The sequence below is a fragment of the Lingula anatina genome, chromosome 9, assembly GCF_051362555.1.
Source record: "Lingula anatina isolate TDL-2025a chromosome 9, LinAna3.0, whole genome shotgun sequence".
Classification (NCBI taxonomy): Eukaryota; Metazoa; Brachiopoda; class Lingulata; order Lingulida; family Lingulidae; genus Lingula; species Lingula anatina.
In genome coordinates, this window is record NC_141775.1 from 2,978,127 (window position 1) to 2,996,081 (window position 17,955).

Consider the following 17,955-nt stretch of genomic DNA (forward strand, 5'->3'; position numbering starts at 1 on the left):
ACTGTAGCAAAAAAAAGTTTCATCAGTTGAACTGATAGCATAAGGTATACTAATGATTATTTCTTTTTAAACTGTGTTGTTAAATTAATGTTGTTTTTAAAAGCACATTTCAAGGGGTGTTCATGGAACTTTTGTCTTATTATAATTATATTTTTTGTCTTTATTAAGTTGTACAAATCGGAAAATTCTCACCTTTTTACATGGCGCTGTACCAAATTCTGTATCACTCTAGTATGAACGATTAACAACATGGCATTCTGATAAGAGAGTCACTTCAACAGAGCCCTTGAGCTTGAGGCAGCCAATTCACCAGATTGGTTAGCTTTCACATTTGGGCTTGTGAGGGGGGGGGGGAGTCAGTAAGAGCACATTCTGAACAGCAGACTAACAGATCTGCAGATCAAATATGGCGACCTACTAAAAAGCTTTCCACTTTATTCTTGATTAGACACTGAATAGATTCCCTGTGGGGATTACGCAACAATCATTCAAGTGGGTGGGCCATATTTGATCTGCGAATATGTTAGTTCGCTGTTCGGAATGTGCTCTAAAACTCATGCTGGTTTTGAGAATGGTCTTAGTTTGTCTATTGTAAGGGCGCATCCCCATAGATTTTAGATCGATCTATCGCAGTGGGGAGTCTCACTAGATTACTGTCAGATAATCCAGCTTAAATGTCCGTCCCACCTACTACAAGCTGTAAGGGGGTAATTAACTTTCGTGCCCGCTCGGCTCACAGCTATTTAGCGTGAACCCCCAGGGAGTTAGGTCGATCTAGTTGGATTGATCTAATCTCTGGGAATGGGGTCTAAGGGTCTTATGTAAGAAAGTATTTTGGTTGCCTTAGATTATAGAATGTAAGAGTCTTCTGTGTTAATCAAGACAGGGTAGTGTTTGGATGGCGTTGTAAGAGCACACTGTATGGCTGTTCGTTGTTTTCATGATAGCTGGCAACGAAAGATAATATCTTTCTCTTAAAACAAAGAGTTTTAGTTTGACTACAATAATTACTTGGGTCTTTTCAATGGGCAAAAATTATGAAACTTTCAGATATGCTATTATACATATTAATTTTTTATCACAAAAATTATTTATCTGTGTAGCATTTCTGGTGCTTTTACAGCATAGAAGAAAAATATAGTAAGAGTAACCTGCTTTTTAATTTTGTTGCTACCACTCGACAGGATTGCAATAATTTTAAGAAATTGTTACTTAAAACATACAGTACCTTGAAATTCACAAATTTCCCCAATGAGAAGTTATGAGTAATCACCATAATCACAGAGGACGTGCACATATCTCATTTATGGGGACAATTGTTATTGCTAATGAACATACCAAAATGCAGTGTCAATAACCACGCTTCAAATGTTTCACATTTGCGTATGTATAAGCCTTTCCTGAAAATATTATATGCATAATTAAATAAGGGGGCATTTTCTAGTCCAAATTGGCATATTTGCCTTTTCTTTTAAGAACATTATCATAGGACCACTGAAGTAGGCCACTTAAGTATGCAAAATGACTAATTTTGATTTTTAAAAAATCTCAGATTTTCTTGTCAGTCCTCCCTCTAGATGGCTTCTGTCTGTTATAGCAGTGTTGTGGGCACATATGCTATGTTATTATTCTTTTTCCACATTGTTTCTGAAGCATTTTGCGTAATAAAAATACTCATTAAAACAATTCCATGAAATTTGTTTTATTTCATCACTTGTCAGAGGGTTATTGACTATTTGGTAAGTTCTTTTTGGGGTACACAACAATATTAATGACTCAATCTTTTCAATGGACATGAATTATCAAACTTTCAGATACATTAATATCACTATCTAATATTTCTACATAGTATTTGTGGTGCTGTTACTGCATAGAACAGAACTATAGAGTAGCCCGCTTTTCAATTTTGTTGCTGCCACTCTACAGGAATGTTCTAAATTAAAAGTTATGACTAAAAAATACAGCATCTGTAAAATTCACAATTTTCCCTCGTTGAAAAGATCAGTCTGAGAGTAATAGCATGCACACACACAAACACACACCAATGACACAGGCACTAAAAAAAAAAACATTTGCTACACCTCCAATAACTAAGATGTTTACAACAATATCTAAAAAGCACTGACAAGATAAAACTTTTTCTCTCTTTACTTGTAATACATTGAGCTATTGTGCAGAATCTAAACTAAATGTTTGCACTGATGAAAAATTATATTGTTCTAATTTTTTTTTAGATGATAACATGATTGAAACTAGAAAAGCACTCCGAAAGCGCAGACCCCGCCAAGGCAGGGATTTTTTATTATTATTGATTATTGATCCGGATCACCACCAAAAACTAATCACCTCTAAGTTAACCCATTTCTGACCTAGCCTGAAAATTTCCTCAAAAATTGAGTTATGTTGATGACAAACAGACAGACAGACAAACAGGGCTGAAAACATATTAACCTCCTTGGCGGGGGTAATTAGCTAATCAAGGACTTTCATTCAATACCTTTTTTCCCTGAGGTTTAAAATAATAATTTACAAAATAATAAAACCAATTAAAAAAAAAAAACCAACATGATCTGAAATGTTTGTTCAAACAGTGATCACAACATTTATGTCCATGTAATGATAAACTCGAAAACAAACATAAAAAGTAAATAATCAAATCTGCAAATTAACAACATAAAAAAGCCAAGAAACACATGAGCCAATAGAAGTCCCCATTCAGAATGGATGATCCGAGTACTAACTGATCCACCGACCACACTTCAAAAGAGATGCTGCTGATTCTCGATGATCTGCCTGTCTCCACACAAGCAGTTGCTGCAGGGGCCTAGCAATTAAACCTTGGAGCCAACATTTAATCCGTTTAATGGCGCGTGTGGAGGTGGAGAGACCATCAGGAATCAGCAGCATCTCTTTTGAAGTGTTGTAATTCATAACTAGTCAGCGGTTCAGTTAGTACTAGGATCATCTACTCTGAATGGCGCCAAACTCATTCAAAACCCTGTGTTAGGACTTGGACACACTTTTAATGATAGTCCTTGTCAAATTGAAATATCTCTCTCGAGTTCCAAACATCACATCATCCACTGTATACTGGGATTCGTTCTGCTTAAACACTTGACCCAGAATAATATTAAGTCCAGACATTTCATAACGGTGGCAACCAGAGTATTTATATCGCGGCTTGTAAATGAAGGAACATCCTGTGGCTTGTGCACCATAGGGGGCGACACAGTCTTTCACAAGAGCACACTGCACCCAAGGCAGCATCAGTTGATCTTGAATAACCTGGGTATTGTAGAGTATCAGGTTATTGGCCTCAACCATGCGGTGGAAGTGATAGTCTTCAGGTTTTGTGTTGAAGAAGCCAAACATCTTTGGATGTGTCAGTGTTGACGTGGAGTCCTTGCTGTCAAGAGTCCAAGCTGAGAAGCCTGTCCTTTGTGCATGTTTTATAGCGCCATCTATAGTACTGGCAACAAAGTATCTGTTGGCATCACTCCAGAAAACTGCTTGATGCTGCTTAAGTATTATCTGAAATACATATCAGGAATATTTTGCAGATAAATTAACATATCACATTTATTTCATATGGGATCCAAAAAAATGAAAGACTTCCATTCTACTTTCATTCATCCCCTTTTATTCTGAACAAAAATTATTTGTATTTTAGCATTTTTTTAAAATTAATATATATAAGAAATAAATCAGGGAAAGTTAATGCTAATGAATTCACAGTAAAAGCAACATCTTAAGAAATACTCACAATGAGAACGAAGGGGACAAGGAGAGGAAGAGAGGAAGAGAGGGGGGAAGAGAGGTAGAAGGTGTGTGTGGGGGTGTGTGAGAAAAAGGGAGAGAGAGAGGGGAGATCTTTTCATATCCTCACCTGTATACACACTGGTTTGTATGCTTTAATATCAAGGTCAGTCACATGTGATGGGAAATCATCAAACTTGAATTTTCTTATTTCACAACTACTTGTGAAGTTGCATGCTAATTTTAACTGAAAGGAGAAAAGATGAATTCAAAGTGAATCAAAGACCAACCATCATCAGATTTTGAACTGTCCTCCACTCAGCTGAGAGAGAAAAGAGGTGGTTACAAGATGATTCTGCCTCTGATGCTGAAAAACAGGACTTTATAGTGTAAAGAAAATTGTACCTTGCATTTCAGGCTTTGTCTGTTAAATACACAATTAAATTAATAATTAAAATAAGAAAATATTTTTATAGGTGCATTTAAAGACTTGTGTTTTACAAACACAATCATCCTAGACAGCACAGAGTTTTGGAATTGGCCCAAAATAAAGCAAGGTTTCAAGGGGATTGAAGGAGATCAGATCAGATATAAAATTCAGCATAATATCTAGTGTGGTTAGCAATGAATAAAAACTTACTGAACTTATCCACTTCACCCTGTTTTTGCTTATCAGTTAATCCCGCCTCATTTAAGACTATCTTGGGGGATTTCCATAACAAGTACAAATTAGCTTCTGCAGACAAATATGCCTGGTCACATGTTATATCTGTATCCACTTGTACATTGTTCTTTTATCCTTACAACATTCGTTTCTTTCTGCATTTGCCTTACTGTACCTTATTAAGATCATATGAGCCAAGACCTAAGTCAAATACCACAGTTTTCAATAGTTTCTTCAAAAACTTTTTCTTCGACTCAAGCAGAAGCTGTACCTGAATGAAAAACATAATAAATTCATTGAACTTCACAGAAATTATAATAAATAGTGAGTAACAGCTAAATAATATTTTAAGAATACATACTTTCCTTCATTATAAAAGATTATTCAAGCAGTTTACTTGCTGTAAAATTGAAGCATCTTGACAGAGAAGAATTTCATCAGCTATTTCAATATTAAGCTGATGACAGAAGAAAAATTACTTCATTATGAAGCATCTTAAATTCTTGTCAAACAAATACATCCTTTTAGATGTGTGTGTGTGTGTTTGTGTGTGTGTGTGAGAGAGAGAGAGAGAGAGGGAGGGAACGAGACGGAGAGAGAGAGAAACCAGACTTCCTGTATACTTACTTGTTCTGTATTCTTAGAAGACACAGCAGTCACTAAATACGGCAATACATGTTCCTTCCCTACTCCCCCTGCAGGATAATTGTTAGTACTGTAATTAAACCCCAATAAATCCAGGTACTTTTCATCCAAAACTAAAGTCTTTTCTCGAACAATCTGAACATTTTTAAGATTGGAGATCTGCTTATGTGTCTCGGTGACAATAGTTCGTATGTGTGGTGTTGGATTGACTGCTAGCCATATGGTGGCCGAGAGGGTGAGGAGAGACAGGATGAGGATGAAAAAGTTCTTGGTCTTCATAAAGCCTATCATCCCAGCGGCAGCCGTCATACATGTACACTTTGCCTCAGTTCACTATCCCTAGAGATATTGGTCTCTGGAAAAAGAATTCACCTTGGCGTGAAGACTGTACATGTGGCAAGAATCAGACAGTGAAATCTATAATGCATTTATAATTGTATTTATCACTGTGCAATGCGTAATATAAAACAAAGTTACTCACTAGCTTATTAATTAGTAAATATGTTTAAACTTTCGAGAATAATAAGATTTAACTTGAATGATCAGTACATTTCCTGATCACTAGTCACCATATCGTTACATGTTGTTAGTTCATATTTTGTCAGTTTCTTTTATCTCGTAACCCCTCCTCTTAACTCTTCTTATGATCACTGAGTTTTCTGTCAAAATTAAAATACACATACGATTGCTGCTAGTTGTCGATTGCTAGTACACTTTCACAGATCTATCTTCAAGACCATAAGCACCATGCAAAGTCCCTGTGAAAGCATAGTGTTCAACAACTGGCAAAAACACACCTCTTTTCCGTTTTCCTAGGTGATATTGTTTTTGGGATTACCCGCAGACAACCATTTTGGGAAGTGACGTCATTATGCGTGCAATGGATGCGCGGCACACATGGGGACGGGTTTTTTTTTTTTTTGTGGGAGAGGCAGAGGGTGTTCGAAAAACAAACACGATTTGCTGTTTCATCAACTGTATTTTATGTTTGCATGTCCATTGGGTTTGGTATTTAAGAATATAGAAATCTTCATAAACTCAATTTTCACCGTGTAGTATTGGGAGTAATTTTAGGTGTGCATGCATTTATACAGGCTTTTCCCACGCTATGATACAGCTACAAGGTGCCATGTACATGTAGGCCTACGTCATATTACTGCATTGTCAATATTTGGGTTTTATGAAATTTGTTGTTAACACTTAACCGATTGTGTTTTTTTTTTTTTTTTTTTTTTTTTTTTTTTTTTTCCTACTATAGGTGCTGTAATTATAAGTTGACCGTTTTTCATTAAAAAAAAAAAAAGATAATGGGAAGAAGCAGAAAGAAAGATAGGAAAAAAGGCGTAGGGCCTACTAGTAGACGGTGCACTATAGGTAGGCCTACTGTAGGTCTACGTACACAATGGGTACTGTTATCAGGTAAAAAATATTAAAAATGTCAAGCAGCCGATCAATAAAGAAAAAATCCCGAGAGCAGTTTGCCAATTTCACGGCTTGGGCTTATTTAGGCTACCAATTTATGCCTTTCAAGATTTGATCTGAAAACAGCAAAAGCAATGGAGGTAATTTTTTTTTTTTTTTTTTTTTTTTTTTCTTTTTTTTTTTTTCTGTAACTGGACACTGTAACAATTAATCTAAGCTCAAATTAAAATAGCTAAATTGTTTCTTCTCTTCTCCATATGTGGACTCAGCAGCATTTCGTCTTCAGAAGAGTTTTTTTTTTTTTTTTTTTTTTTTTTTTTTGTTCTCGCTTGTTTGGTCAGAATATGCACATGTCCGTAGCTATTGTTTCAGGATTTACAGCACCGCACAGGGCATAAATCAGTGTTGGAATAAAGGAAGGTGAGAGTGACGTCGGATGTGTTGGAGACCAGACACTTCCCTTCTCTGTGACTTGATAAAGAGATTAAAAGAGTGCCTCTTCTGCTCCCGACAGGGTGTTTCAGAAAGTCGGAACCAAAAACAAGAAAATAGAATTTGGACGACATGAAACTTCCTCTCTGATCGACGCAAATTCTGGAAAATTTAATAATTCCTTCGACATGTGCCACCAGCATGTCACTTGAACAGGACCCACCCAAAGTAGACCTACCAACATCCCCTTTTTTACATGAAAACTTGGTTCACACTGTCTTCGTTTTCCCCATAAAATGTTTGTCAAATGCTTACTTAGGTCCTAGGCCTATTCATCGGGTTGGCCATATCTTCAATATCTTTATTGGCTCTGCCGATATTATGCTCGCTTCTTCAGCTTGAAGACAATAGATTTTTTGGTTAGTTTAAGGGGGGGTCTAATATTGATAAACATTACCAGTATATAACATACGGTATGCTATCCCGTATGCCTCTTTATACAGTATTGAAAATCAAGTAAGATCGACTGTAGAATTTAAATTAAAATCCAAAAGATATCGACAAGAATATTGTTTTACTTTCATAAAGAGATGCAGCGGTTGGATAGAAGCTTTTAAGTATATTTTGCTTCCTCTAAATGTTAAAAGTCTATTTTTGCTTGAGAGAAATTTCAAAGGTCTAATCGACAATATCGTTTCAGTTTTGGATAGGCCTAACACTCTTTCCAAATAAATGCCTCTCGGGCAAGGCAGATTCCACCCCACAATTATATTAGCTGTGCCTATCAGTAACTATCTAATTAATTATCTACCTAAGACGCCATTCCCATAGATTTTAGATCGATCTGTCCCTGTGGGGAGTCTCACTGTCAGCTCAGCCGGCTTAAGCGTCTGTCCTGCCTACTAAAAGCTGTAAGGGGGCAATTAACTATGGTGCCCGCTCGGCTGACTGCAACTCAGCGTGAAACCCCCAGGGAGTTAGGTCGATCTAAACCTAAATTTCTGGATCGATCTAATACTCTGGGAATGCACCCTAGGACGCATGGTAGATCTTATATTGGTGCAGTTCCCAGTATCCAGTGGATCTCAGGGTGCTGTCAAGAGTTTGGAATCCTATAGTGTTATCAAAGTAAAAACAAACCCACGCCGTGAAACCCTGATTTACCCAGGAAAGTGTTAACAAAGTACACATGTAGAAACAAACATAAGCCAGAAAGTCCTGATTTACCCAGGCCAAGAAAACTGTCCTGTGTAAACTGGCTTTTGAACACACGCACGCTCTCTCTCTCTCTCTCTCTCTCTCTCTCTCTCTCTCTCTCTCTCCACACACACACACACACACACACACACACACACAAAAAAAAAAAAAAATCTTTAAAAATTTTACTTTTTTGTACCATTGAATACTGTTTATAAATAAGCGGACTTGATTGACCTCTTGATTAGGCAGTTCTGTTTATTCACTATGGAACTTGACATGGCTCCTGTGGCTTGCACGATGCTGCGTGATGTTGGTTATTGCATGGAGTTTTAAGTCCGTTTGGTGCGTGCCTTGTTGAACGCGTGATCGATCCTTTCACTCGCTCGGTCAAGCAGTAAACTTTTGCGTAAAGTAAGTCAAGTTTCTGTTTTGTATAAAACAAATTTCTTAATCACACGTACGGCAATTGTATTCCAGTGACCTTTTCTTTTCCTTTTTTTAAGCTATAAAATTTTTAAAAAATATTTCTCACAAAAGCGTTCTTTTGTTTTTAATTCTTTTCGTTCTTTGGGCGTCATCGTGAGTCTAAAGACGCAATAACATGTTTTGCTTTGCGCCACATCGCGACTCAATCAGGGGCAACCTTTGGCATCTGCCCAGCGTATAAAGATAAACGCGTTTATGTCATTTTCTTGACGAAAAACACGCTTATCCCTTTTTTTTCTGAACTTTTGAAGTTCTGATCCCATAAAACAAGGGAAATAGCATGTAACTGAAACTGACTGGGAGAACGAGTTCTAAATTAAATCAGCCTGTGGAAATCATGTTGGTGTCAAGGTTATGCTAAAAAGAGAAAACAAGGCCGAAAGGACAGCGAATACAAACCAATGGAGTAGGCTGAGTATGGTTAAAACACCAATAGGGGGTTTTCCGACTTAAACGATTGTTTTAGGTGCCAAAGAGCAACAAATTTACCAAATTCCTTTTTCGAGGTTAACGAATTTATGTTTATGTCCCTCTATATACATCGTACCAGAAAATAATCAAGGAGGGGGGGGGGGGGGTAGTTCAGACCAAGCCCAGCACCTCCTTGCATCAAAATCCAGAGGAACGAATACGCCTCTTAAAAACATATGTAGCTTGGATTAACATAACCATATTTTGATATACCATGTAATCTGATAAAGTCACTTGTATTGGATGAAACCCGGCCCATTCCAAAGTTGGCCTGTCAGTCTATAGGTCTACTTAAAAAACCGACAATAAAAGGGGACTTCATTCCCCTTTAAGTTAATTTATTTAGCCTACATATCAGATGTTTTTGCATCAAAAGGATAACAACTGGTCAAGGCATCGCCGCTTTTCAATAGTTTTGCAACGCGTGGAATATGGTCAAGTTAATAGGTGAAAGTTACTTTATCAAAGGCTTGATCGACCTTCCAGGTCTTGAAAGGCAAACAAAACGCAGCGAAAACGATGTCCAAAATCAATGTTGCGCGTGGCACGTGACCGTCACGTGATCACAGGCAGTTTCAGTCTGACATAAAAGACCCAGAACCGCTGCTGCGAACGCTTATCGAAGAAAACTACCGTAGTCTAACTTTAGGCGGAAGACTTGGGAACAACTGTCCGTCAAAATGATGAAATATGGAGTGATCTTCGTGCTTTTGATAGGTGAGTCCATGTTTACCCTGTGGTCTACAAGTGGGTGTGACACAGAGAAAAGTAAGCGTAGGCAAAGCGTTCTTTATTTTATGCAGCCTACCTGTTGGAATTAAAATCTTCTGGGCACTTAATAACGTAACGGTTATGTGTTTGTTCCACATATTATTCTCATATTACAGGATTTTTTATTCGACATTTCCCTAAATAAAAAATAACGCCAAAGTGCATGGCTTTAAGGAAACTTCATATAGCTATCTACGAATCCTAGGCAGGGTGCAGCTTATATAATTAAAAGTAAAGGAAAAATGCATGGTTTTAAGGAAAATTCATAACTATCTTTGAAAATTCAGGGTAAAGCTTAAATGAAATTAAAATTAACACCAAAACGCATGGTTTAGGGAAAGTTCATGGCTATCCTTGAAAAATCAATGTGCAGTTAAAATATAATAAAAAGTAACACCCAAAATACATGGTTTTATTGGAAGTTCATAACCAAATTCAGGGTCAAGCTTATATTTAAAATATTAAATTTATTTTATCTCCATGTTGGCAATGTGACAGTATAAAGAGACGACGGGCGTCTTGCCTTGAGCTAAACATTCTGAATTTAGCTGCCTCGGCTGTTGGGTCTTTCCTTTGTGTGTATAAATAGCAGTTTCTCATGTCAACGCTCTGTGTTCCTGCAGGGTTGGTATTCCAAACCAGATGTCAGTGTTTGTTATTGCCGGAACTGTTGTAACAGTTGGGAGCCACGTGTTTTGCAGAATCACACGTACGGGAGCCACAACCTGGTCTTTGTCTCACGCGTATTCTGGCTTATGTTCTCAACCAAGATATATATCAAGATTAAGCAGCGATGTAGATATAGTAATAATAAGTAATTTATTCCAGCTTGTTATGTTACACGTTTATCATTGTTGGCTGTTTATGCTACTTTTGCTTCTTCTGTTTGTTTACATAGTATAGGAAAGAAAAAAGTACATGTATATGTACCAATTGCAATAGATGATTTGATAAGATACGTACACAATTGATAGTAATAAACTTTATTAGTTTTAGCAATGCTAAGATAGGCAATAATAATCTTTATTAGTTTTAGTAGAATAATGCCATAGGTAATATTAAGTTAAAATTGTATGTATATACATATAAATAACACTATACAGGTACAACCAGTAGTCTATATTCAAGGCTGATAATTGTAATATAACTGTACAGGTGTGTCTGTGTTGTTTCTGTATATTTAATTTTATGAATATATGAAATTGCTGCAAGTCTGTTTACATATGACTAGGGACCAAGTGAATGTCAGTGTCACTGTGCTTCCCACGAAGTGATCGTGTATATTGGTACAAGCTTTATTTATTTATTTATTTATTTATTTATTTATTTATGGCAGTCGTGGTATCTGGAGAGAGACAGGGCTAATTACACACAGGTTAAGTCAGTTAGTGATGTTTAAATTACGTCTTCCACATTTTTTCTTTTCTTTTCTTTGTTTTTTGTTTATTTATTTAATTAGAGAGCGCGATTATTTTTACAAGAAAGCTTGAACGAGTTCTCTCTCCCTCTCTTTCTCAAATCTTTGATGCGATGTTACAAACACTAATTATCGTTTATGAGACAAGATTGTCAGATACTGCAAGCCGATCTGTCTCATCCATAGCATGACCTAAAATAGATCAAGTCTCCGAAGTATGATTAGTTTTTGTTGTTATATTTCAGCACTGGCTTTGGGCGCCCGTGATAGAGCGCGCATGGTAAGCCGCGCTTGTCAAAAAATCCGAAAAACTGGCGAATGCCCTCGACCTATGATTGGGAAGTTCTTGTGCAAAGACTTAGGAAACGGGGAAATAGAACACAAGAATTTGTAAGTTAATAACTTGAAACGCACGTTTGTTAAAGTCTCCTCCTCTTCCCTACCTCTCCTCTCCAAAACACAGGCCCCTTAAATCTCATTTCATATATAGAATGAAATAAAATGAAAGCATTTGAATTTAATTCAGTAACGAATATACCGGTATAGCCTCGATATCGATAACAACAAACGCTTATCCATGAACTCTGTTTGTTTGTTTGTTTGTTTGTTCCAATATTCTTTTTTTCCTCGATAATTCCAGGTGCCAGTTCATGAAGGACAACTGCCATGACCCCAGAGAAGACGGCTATCACCTGTGTGACGCAGACAAAGAACCAATCACCCACCGCAGCTCGGGTCACGTGGACGGGCAAGGGAGGTTCCATGCGCACGGTCGAGGCGGTTACCATGACAGCGAGGGTCACTACCACAATCACGGACGTGATCAACCGCACCACCATTAACCGGGAACGTCGAGAATTTCGTGATTTTGAATTGGAATTGAGAGTAGCTGTTAGGCCACGTGACTTGTTAGTTTTCTGATGTAGTCATCTTACAAACTGGGGGACATACATGTATATGTTCTATGTCAACTGCCAAATGGCAGGATCGAATTCTTTGGTGAGCCTTAAATACTCAACCTAAAACTGTGAAACATAGACGCACATTTGTCAGTAACAATTTAAAACTATTTCTATTCAACAACTGTACCACCTAAGTTTTAAAATTAAAGCTTTAGTTTTTTCCAGAAATGTCATTGCCTTTGTTTGTTTTATTTTAATGCATTTTCTTAATTTAATCTTTTAAAGAAAACACACTTTAAAAGAAACGTAATCCAGTGATAAAGTGTCATTAACTTGGTCAAACCTACAGGTAGGGGCGTCTTTATGAACTTAAACTTTAAACCTCCTATTACGGCTGCAGATAGGACATTAAAACACCTTAAGCGAACGATAGAATAACAGAATAATATTTAAATATGGCCTAATCTAAATTTCCCATCATTTTCGCTGTTTTATACTTTACTCTTCAGTATGGAAAGAGAAGAGAAAAAGTAATAGAAAAGCAAGTCCTTGGTTTGCACCACGATATTATCCTAAGTGTGTCCGTCACTTTCGTGACTGGAATTTCAAACGTTTTGTGAAATGAGACAGACAATACCCATTTTCAATGTGCCTTTATTTGAGTTTGAATTATTCTTGGAGCACCGTTCAAGTACTATGAAGCGAAGTTTGTTGTGAGTTTCCGTGTGTACAATGTGCCCCTTTAACTGAATGTATACAGTGGCGGGTGTTTCGCTTGCCTTCTAGGCATGGGCGTCCGCAGGGGAAGACAATGAGGTTAGTTGACCCCCTGGAATTTTGGCAGGTACGTTAATTGTGGGTACCCAGCCAATCATTAACTCCGCCTTCAATGATTTTGACCCCCTTGGTTAAAAAAAGGAAATTCAAAATTACGCAGAGGGGCGACCGATGCCTGGCAGTTAGTTTCATAAAGTATAAAAAATAAATGAATGTTGCCCATGGTTTTATAGCGCTTTGAATAGACAGAAAGAAGTGGCTTTTAAGCATAAAGATAAAAACTTGTCCACCGGGATCAACATTCATCGTAATTAGGGGATTTTTTTTTTCAATAATTGATCCGTTTTAAGTTTTTATAGGATGACGCTTGGGCAGGGACGGCTCAAGTCATGCAAAAATAAAAGAATGGAATACAAAATCAAAAAGCCAAAACAACAACAACATCATCATTACATTTATTTTTATAACAGCAAAAGCAGTTATGAAAAGAATTACATTTCTTAAAATCTGACAATACAACGTAATTTACCTTACGAGATCATGAAATACATGAAATACAAATATCACAGGAATGACGAGCGCATTCATGGAGCATCCATTCCAATTTCAGTGTATTCAACATTTCTTCACGACTCAATCACCCTTCATTCCCCACAGTGTTAGAAATTGAACATAGATGGCGCTATTATCCAATGGAGAGGGATTCAAAAACAGACAAAGTTAACTCTCCCTAACCCCTTTCTTCTCCCTCTCTCTCTCTCTCTCTCTCAACGAAAACTATACAGCACGCAAACAGCACGCAAGAACGCACAAATTAAAATATATATGAAATAAATAATTTCTGTTTATATTGAATCAAAAACAATGGAATTAGCAATAATATTCTTGCTGCTTCAAACGACCTAAAACTCCAATATGCCACCCGGAAGTGATACCTTCTGAGGCTCTGGTTGGTCAGAAGTGTCGGTGACATAAGGGGGCGGGGCAATCGCCTGCTCGTCCTCTCGAAGATTGACGCGAGACTGATATGAGGGTGGGGCCTAAAAACCAAAAGGTAATAATATAAAATTGAAATAATTGATAAATCCTTCTTAAACGAAGAAGAAGGGTGTTGCATTAGGAAATATATGACAATGCATTCTTTATTATTTCGTTATTGATAGCACTTTTTTGTTATTTTATTTTATTTTATTTTATTAAATTTTATTTTTAATTTTATTTATTTATTTATTTATTTTTGCAACAAGGTTTCTTTTCCAGGCCCCATGCAGATAGACACAACTGTGCAGGGTTTCTCGCTGAGTGTCAGCGGGCCATGCAGAGTCTTAAATTTTTGGATAGATGCATCTTCGTACTGTCGAGACGTAGCGTTGGGTAGTCGACCGACGCTCACTGTTCATGCGGTGGATTTGAAGAAGAATTGTCAATGTTTCTGAAATGCTTACCACAACTGTGAATATATCCAGATGAGACGAGTCTGTCACCATTGGGGTCACCACATTTCTTCCATTAATGGCCTGTCTGGGCGCTTGCGTTTGATTAGCAGACGATCTGTTCCCCCCTGGTATGCTAAGGGAGGCCCCGTTATTTGGAGTGTAACGAACTGTGCCTCCTGTCATTTCCCGCCGCAGTTTTTTCTTTTGCTGGCGATGTACGACCTGATTAATAATATAGATATTCGTAACTAGATACTTGGAGAAAGATTTTAAAATATTATCTTAATTACCACTTACCATATTTTTTTTCAAAACGGGCGAATTGCTTTCATATTAATGTAATACGATGTTAATCAAGTGGAACACACACACACACACACACACAAAAAAAAAACCCAACCTGTAGTGCGGTGATGATTATCGCCATGAGAGCCAGAACGCCACAGATGATGAGAATAACAGCCCAGTAGGAAAGGGTTACATTGCCAAAGCCGTTTTTGTTTGTTCCACTTGGTGAGAGCGTTCTATCGTTATAGTCAATAGGACGGAAGTAAGCACGAGTTGACTGTGAAGAAGAGGGGGCTACAGTGGTCCTGCTTGCTTCTCGTGGGGATGTAGTTGTAGCTGAAATAAAATTAATTGGGCAATTTCAAAGCATTGGAAACAGCAGATGGAAATTTGAAAGGCCTCGGTGTGTTATTTTCGTGGGATCTCTGCACCATCCCCATCACCCCCACCCTAAATATGTGTTTGTAAATAAACGTTTACGTCAGATGACCACGGATGACGTAACGCGTGGTGTGATTTTGACGACACATGAATGGTCGGCGAGAATGCATTCCTTTCTTACATACATGTATTTCTTTCTAGCACTCTCAACCAGAGTCACAGAGACAAGTTTTTCTTTAGTACTAAGACTACAAACATTTAAGGCTATTCACTTGCGGTACATGTTTCTGTACCGTAGGGAATTTTGTACAAAATGACGTCATCAAGCGCTTAGCTGCCTCAGGTAGAGCGTTTATTTCTTCATCTAAACCAAATCCAGTTTGGGAAAAACAAATATTTTAGCCTCTTACCTCGTGTAAAATAAGGCACATTTAAAGTGTAAACGTCAGACAAACTGCCATAATTGATTGATTAGGCCGGCCGTACGCTTTTTTTAACCAAACGATCAAATTTGTACGGCCTAATTCGATCATCTGAAAAATTGTGACAAATACATCATTATGCCTTTGGTCACCATGACCCTCCATTAAAAATAAGAAAAGATTCAAGACGAGGACAGTTCCGCAAATGTCTCTTTAACGTATAATCGAGTCTTCCTACCTGGGTCACACCTGGAGAGCGTCTCGTCAGAATTGTCTCCACACTGGTCATAGCCGTCACAGAGCCGACTGGTGAAGACACACTCCTTGTTACCGCACTGCCACAGGTAAGAACGGCTACAGCCTGAAATAATTGAAAAAAAAAATAAATAGGTAAATAAATGAATAAACAGGTAGATAAATGAATAAACAAATTACCCCTGAACACGGTTCTGACTTGTTCCGACGGGAATTGTACTTACTTATAAACGGCGGTGTCTGTGTGTCTCCAGGTTCTGCAACAGAAAGAAAAATAGATTGACATTTAGAAAGCTGTATTATGGTTATATCTATCTATCTATCTATCTATCTGCCCGTCAGTCCTTCTGTTCGTCTGTCCTCATTCACCCACTGCACTTCTCCCTCCCTCCCTCCCTCCCTCCATCCATGCTGAGTATATTATCAAGTGCCGGAGACGTCATTTATAGTACTTTTTGGACCTCTTCTTCAAATATTCCTCAGCCACCCGTTAATCACATATATGACAAGGTATTATACCCCTACGAAAATTTGTCTCATTTAACGTTCACTTACGGTTCTCAATCTATTCTAGAGCATTTGGTGTATTTTTGGAGTTCTGATGTTGTTCTGTAATGAATGTTATAGTTCGAGAACTGTTTTTTGGAAGTCTTTCAGAATGTCCTACAACAGATTAAGAACAGTTTTCATTAAAAGAGGAAAACATCATGTTCTAGGAGAGATTGAGAACCGTAAGTGAGCGTTAAATGAGGCAAATTCCCGCAATAACCTCTCCCACGGTCCCGGCTTTGCCTTACCACAACCACTGAGGTAATATGAAAGGCACTACTCACGCCCGGGGGTGGTTGTGTACGACATATTAAACCCATTCCCGGAGATGGAATGGTCACTTTTGAATTTTATGCCCAGCCATCGACTCGAGCTTGTCTTGACGGCGGCAGGGGTCGCTGGATCACTGTTTACATGCATACAGTGAAAGTATAGCTCTTGTGTGTTGCTGCACGGGCCATCACAAACCTGTCAACCAAATCAATAAACTCATCAATTGATCGACCAATACAGGTATTTCTGGGTTAACGATGTAAATCAGTCCCTTCATTGGTTTTTCAAATTATTATTTTGCAATATTCAACTTTTTTGCAAAATAAATTAAAAAGCAAACAATTCATAAAACTACTGCTGTACTTACTTGGACATAGTCCCTGCACAGTATATACCTTTGGTATAATGCGGCTTGCAATATGACATAATTGATGGTCAGTCTAACCCTTTGACCCACTGGAGCCTCCAGCAACCACACACAGTACTCCTCGTCGTCATAGCTCGCGCTCTCCCCGTGACCTGGTGACGTAATGGTCCCCTCTGGGGTCAGGCTGAGATTAAGGAAGCCCCCGCATGTACCCCAGGTGGAGGTGGTGGCAGCGAGTGGGACAGAAACGAGAACCAGTAAGGCGCCTGTGGTTAGATATTTGACGGAGAACATGGCTGAATGTATGGGAACCACTGAAAATAAAATGAAAAAGATGAAATAATGTGAATTGATATGTGGATTATTTCACAAGAAATGGCACTCTGAGTACTCTAGCAATGTGTACCGGTATAATGACTGACATGGCTTTCTGCTTCATGGCTTTCCTGCAAGGCGCTTATATCTTCCAAATTTACCATTTATCATGTCTCCTGCTGTGGCAAAAAGGCAGTTCATCTACTTGTAAAATTACCCATTAAAAGACAAAAGGAGTTAGGAATCAAAGTCATGGTCTCCGAAAGCCTCCGATTGCGCATGTCTGATGAATCTTAAGCTAATGCAAGTACAGATAACAGCGGAGAATGTATTTTTGTCAAAGTTACCTTAAAAACGCACTGTAAAAACTGATTTTATTGAGTAACTTAATCCACCCAGGAATACCATTGACGTAAAGCTCAGCTCTGGTGACAGCATGAAAGTATATATAGATATACATCCATGGTGACAGTAGGATAAAACGGTACAGCCATGAATATATGTGTTTTGTTCTGTAGTATGCCTTGTCACTGAGGTTGAATGATAAGGTAAACCGTCTGTCTGTTATCTAAACCTGCCATGATACAAAACAAATCATGACCACATACAAAATATATCAATATGAAGAAAACAGACGGAAACTGAAAATATATTTTATGGCTTGGGTTTCTCTCAGACGACAACCTCATTTGTCAAAGCTTTTGATTTACTGTTCTGGGGTGGGTG

At 37.9% G+C, this 17,955-nt stretch overlaps 3 protein-coding genes across 4 annotated transcripts; 1 reads left to right on the top strand and 2 right to left on the bottom strand.

Annotated features, from left to right (window-relative positions):
- Positions 1–1,686: 1,686 nt before the first annotated feature.
- Positions 1,687–5,959, bottom strand: LOC106179026 (uncharacterized). Of its 2 annotated transcripts, none has more exons than XM_013562514.2 (5): positions 5,863–5,959; positions 5,048–5,420; positions 4,596–4,691; positions 3,887–4,003; positions 1,687–3,531 (listed from the first exon to the last, which is right to left on the bottom strand). In XM_013562514.2, exons 2-5 carry the CDS (start codon positions 5,372–5,374, stop codon positions 3,004–3,006), a joined length of 1,068 nt encoding a protein of 355 aa, XP_013417968.2. In that variant the 5' UTR covers positions 5,375–5,420; positions 5,863–5,959; the 3' UTR covers positions 1,687–3,003. The 2 variants fall into 2 exon arrangements, with proteins under 2 accessions (XP_013417968.2, XP_013417967.2); XM_013562513.2 differs by having other exon boundaries at positions 5,749–5,939.
- A 3,664-nt stretch (positions 5,960–9,623) lies between these two features.
- LOC106179031 (uncharacterized) lies at positions 9,624–12,399 on the top strand. The gene is made up of 3 exons (XM_013562522.3): positions 9,624–9,793; positions 11,510–11,654; positions 11,905–12,399. The coding sequence occupies exons 1-3, from the start codon at positions 9,757–9,759 to the stop codon at positions 12,104–12,106; spliced, it is 384 nt and encodes a 127-aa protein (XP_013417976.1). The 5' UTR covers positions 9,624–9,756; the 3' UTR covers positions 12,107–12,399.
- A 1,012-nt stretch (positions 12,400–13,411) lies between these two features.
- LOC106179012 (uncharacterized) lies at positions 13,412–17,281 on the bottom strand. Its single transcript, XM_013562468.2, has 7 exons — positions 16,915–17,281; positions 16,559–16,742; positions 15,950–15,982; positions 15,709–15,831; positions 14,780–15,003; positions 14,389–14,601; positions 13,412–13,983 (listed from the first exon to the last, which is right to left on the bottom strand). The coding sequence occupies exons 1-7, from the start codon at positions 17,206–17,208 to the stop codon at positions 13,846–13,848; spliced, it is 1,209 nt and encodes a 402-aa protein (XP_013417922.2). The 5' UTR covers positions 17,209–17,281; the 3' UTR covers positions 13,412–13,845.
- Between the last annotated feature and the right edge of the window lie 674 nt (positions 17,282–17,955).

What these genes read in the sequence shown, in the direction of transcription:
- LOC106179012 (XM_013562468.2), bottom strand. Translation starts at nt 17,208, where the DNA reads ATGTTCTCCGTCAAATATCTAACCACAGGCGCCTTACTGGTTCTCGTT. An exon ending in TGTGCAGGGACTATGTCCAA is followed by an intron (nt 16,743 to 16,914) that starts GTAAGTACAGCA and finishes TTTGGTTGACAG; the next exon opens with GTTTGTGATGGCCCGTGCAG. An exon ending in TAATCATCACCGCACTACAG is followed by an intron (nt 14,602 to 14,779) that starts GTTGGGTTTTTT and finishes ATTATTAATCAG; the next exon opens with GTCGTACATCGCCAGCAAAA.
- LOC106179026 (XM_013562514.2), bottom strand. Translation starts at nt 5,374, where the DNA reads ATGACGGCTGCCGCTGGGATGATAGGCTTTATGAAGACCAAGAACTTT. An exon ending in GCTCATATGATCTTAATAAG is followed by an intron (nt 4,004 to 4,595) that starts GTACAGTAAGGC and finishes TTCTCCTTTCAG; the next exon opens with TTAAAATTAGCATGCAACTT. An exon ending in ACAAACCAGTGTGTATACAG is followed by an intron (nt 3,532 to 3,886) that starts GTGAGGATATGA and finishes TATGTATTTCAG; the next exon opens with ATAATACTTAAGCAGCATCA.
- LOC106179031 (XM_013562522.3), top strand. Translation starts at nt 9,757, where the DNA reads ATGATGAAATATGGAGTGATCTTCGTGCTTTTGATAG. An exon ending in GATCTTCGTGCTTTTGATAG is followed by an intron (nt 9,794 to 11,509) that starts GTGAGTCCATGT and finishes GTTATATTTCAG; the next exon opens with CACTGGCTTTGGGCGCCCGT. An exon ending in GAAATAGAACACAAGAATTT is followed by an intron (nt 11,655 to 11,904) that starts GTAAGTTAATAA and finishes CGATAATTCCAG; the next exon opens with GTGCCAGTTCATGAAGGACA.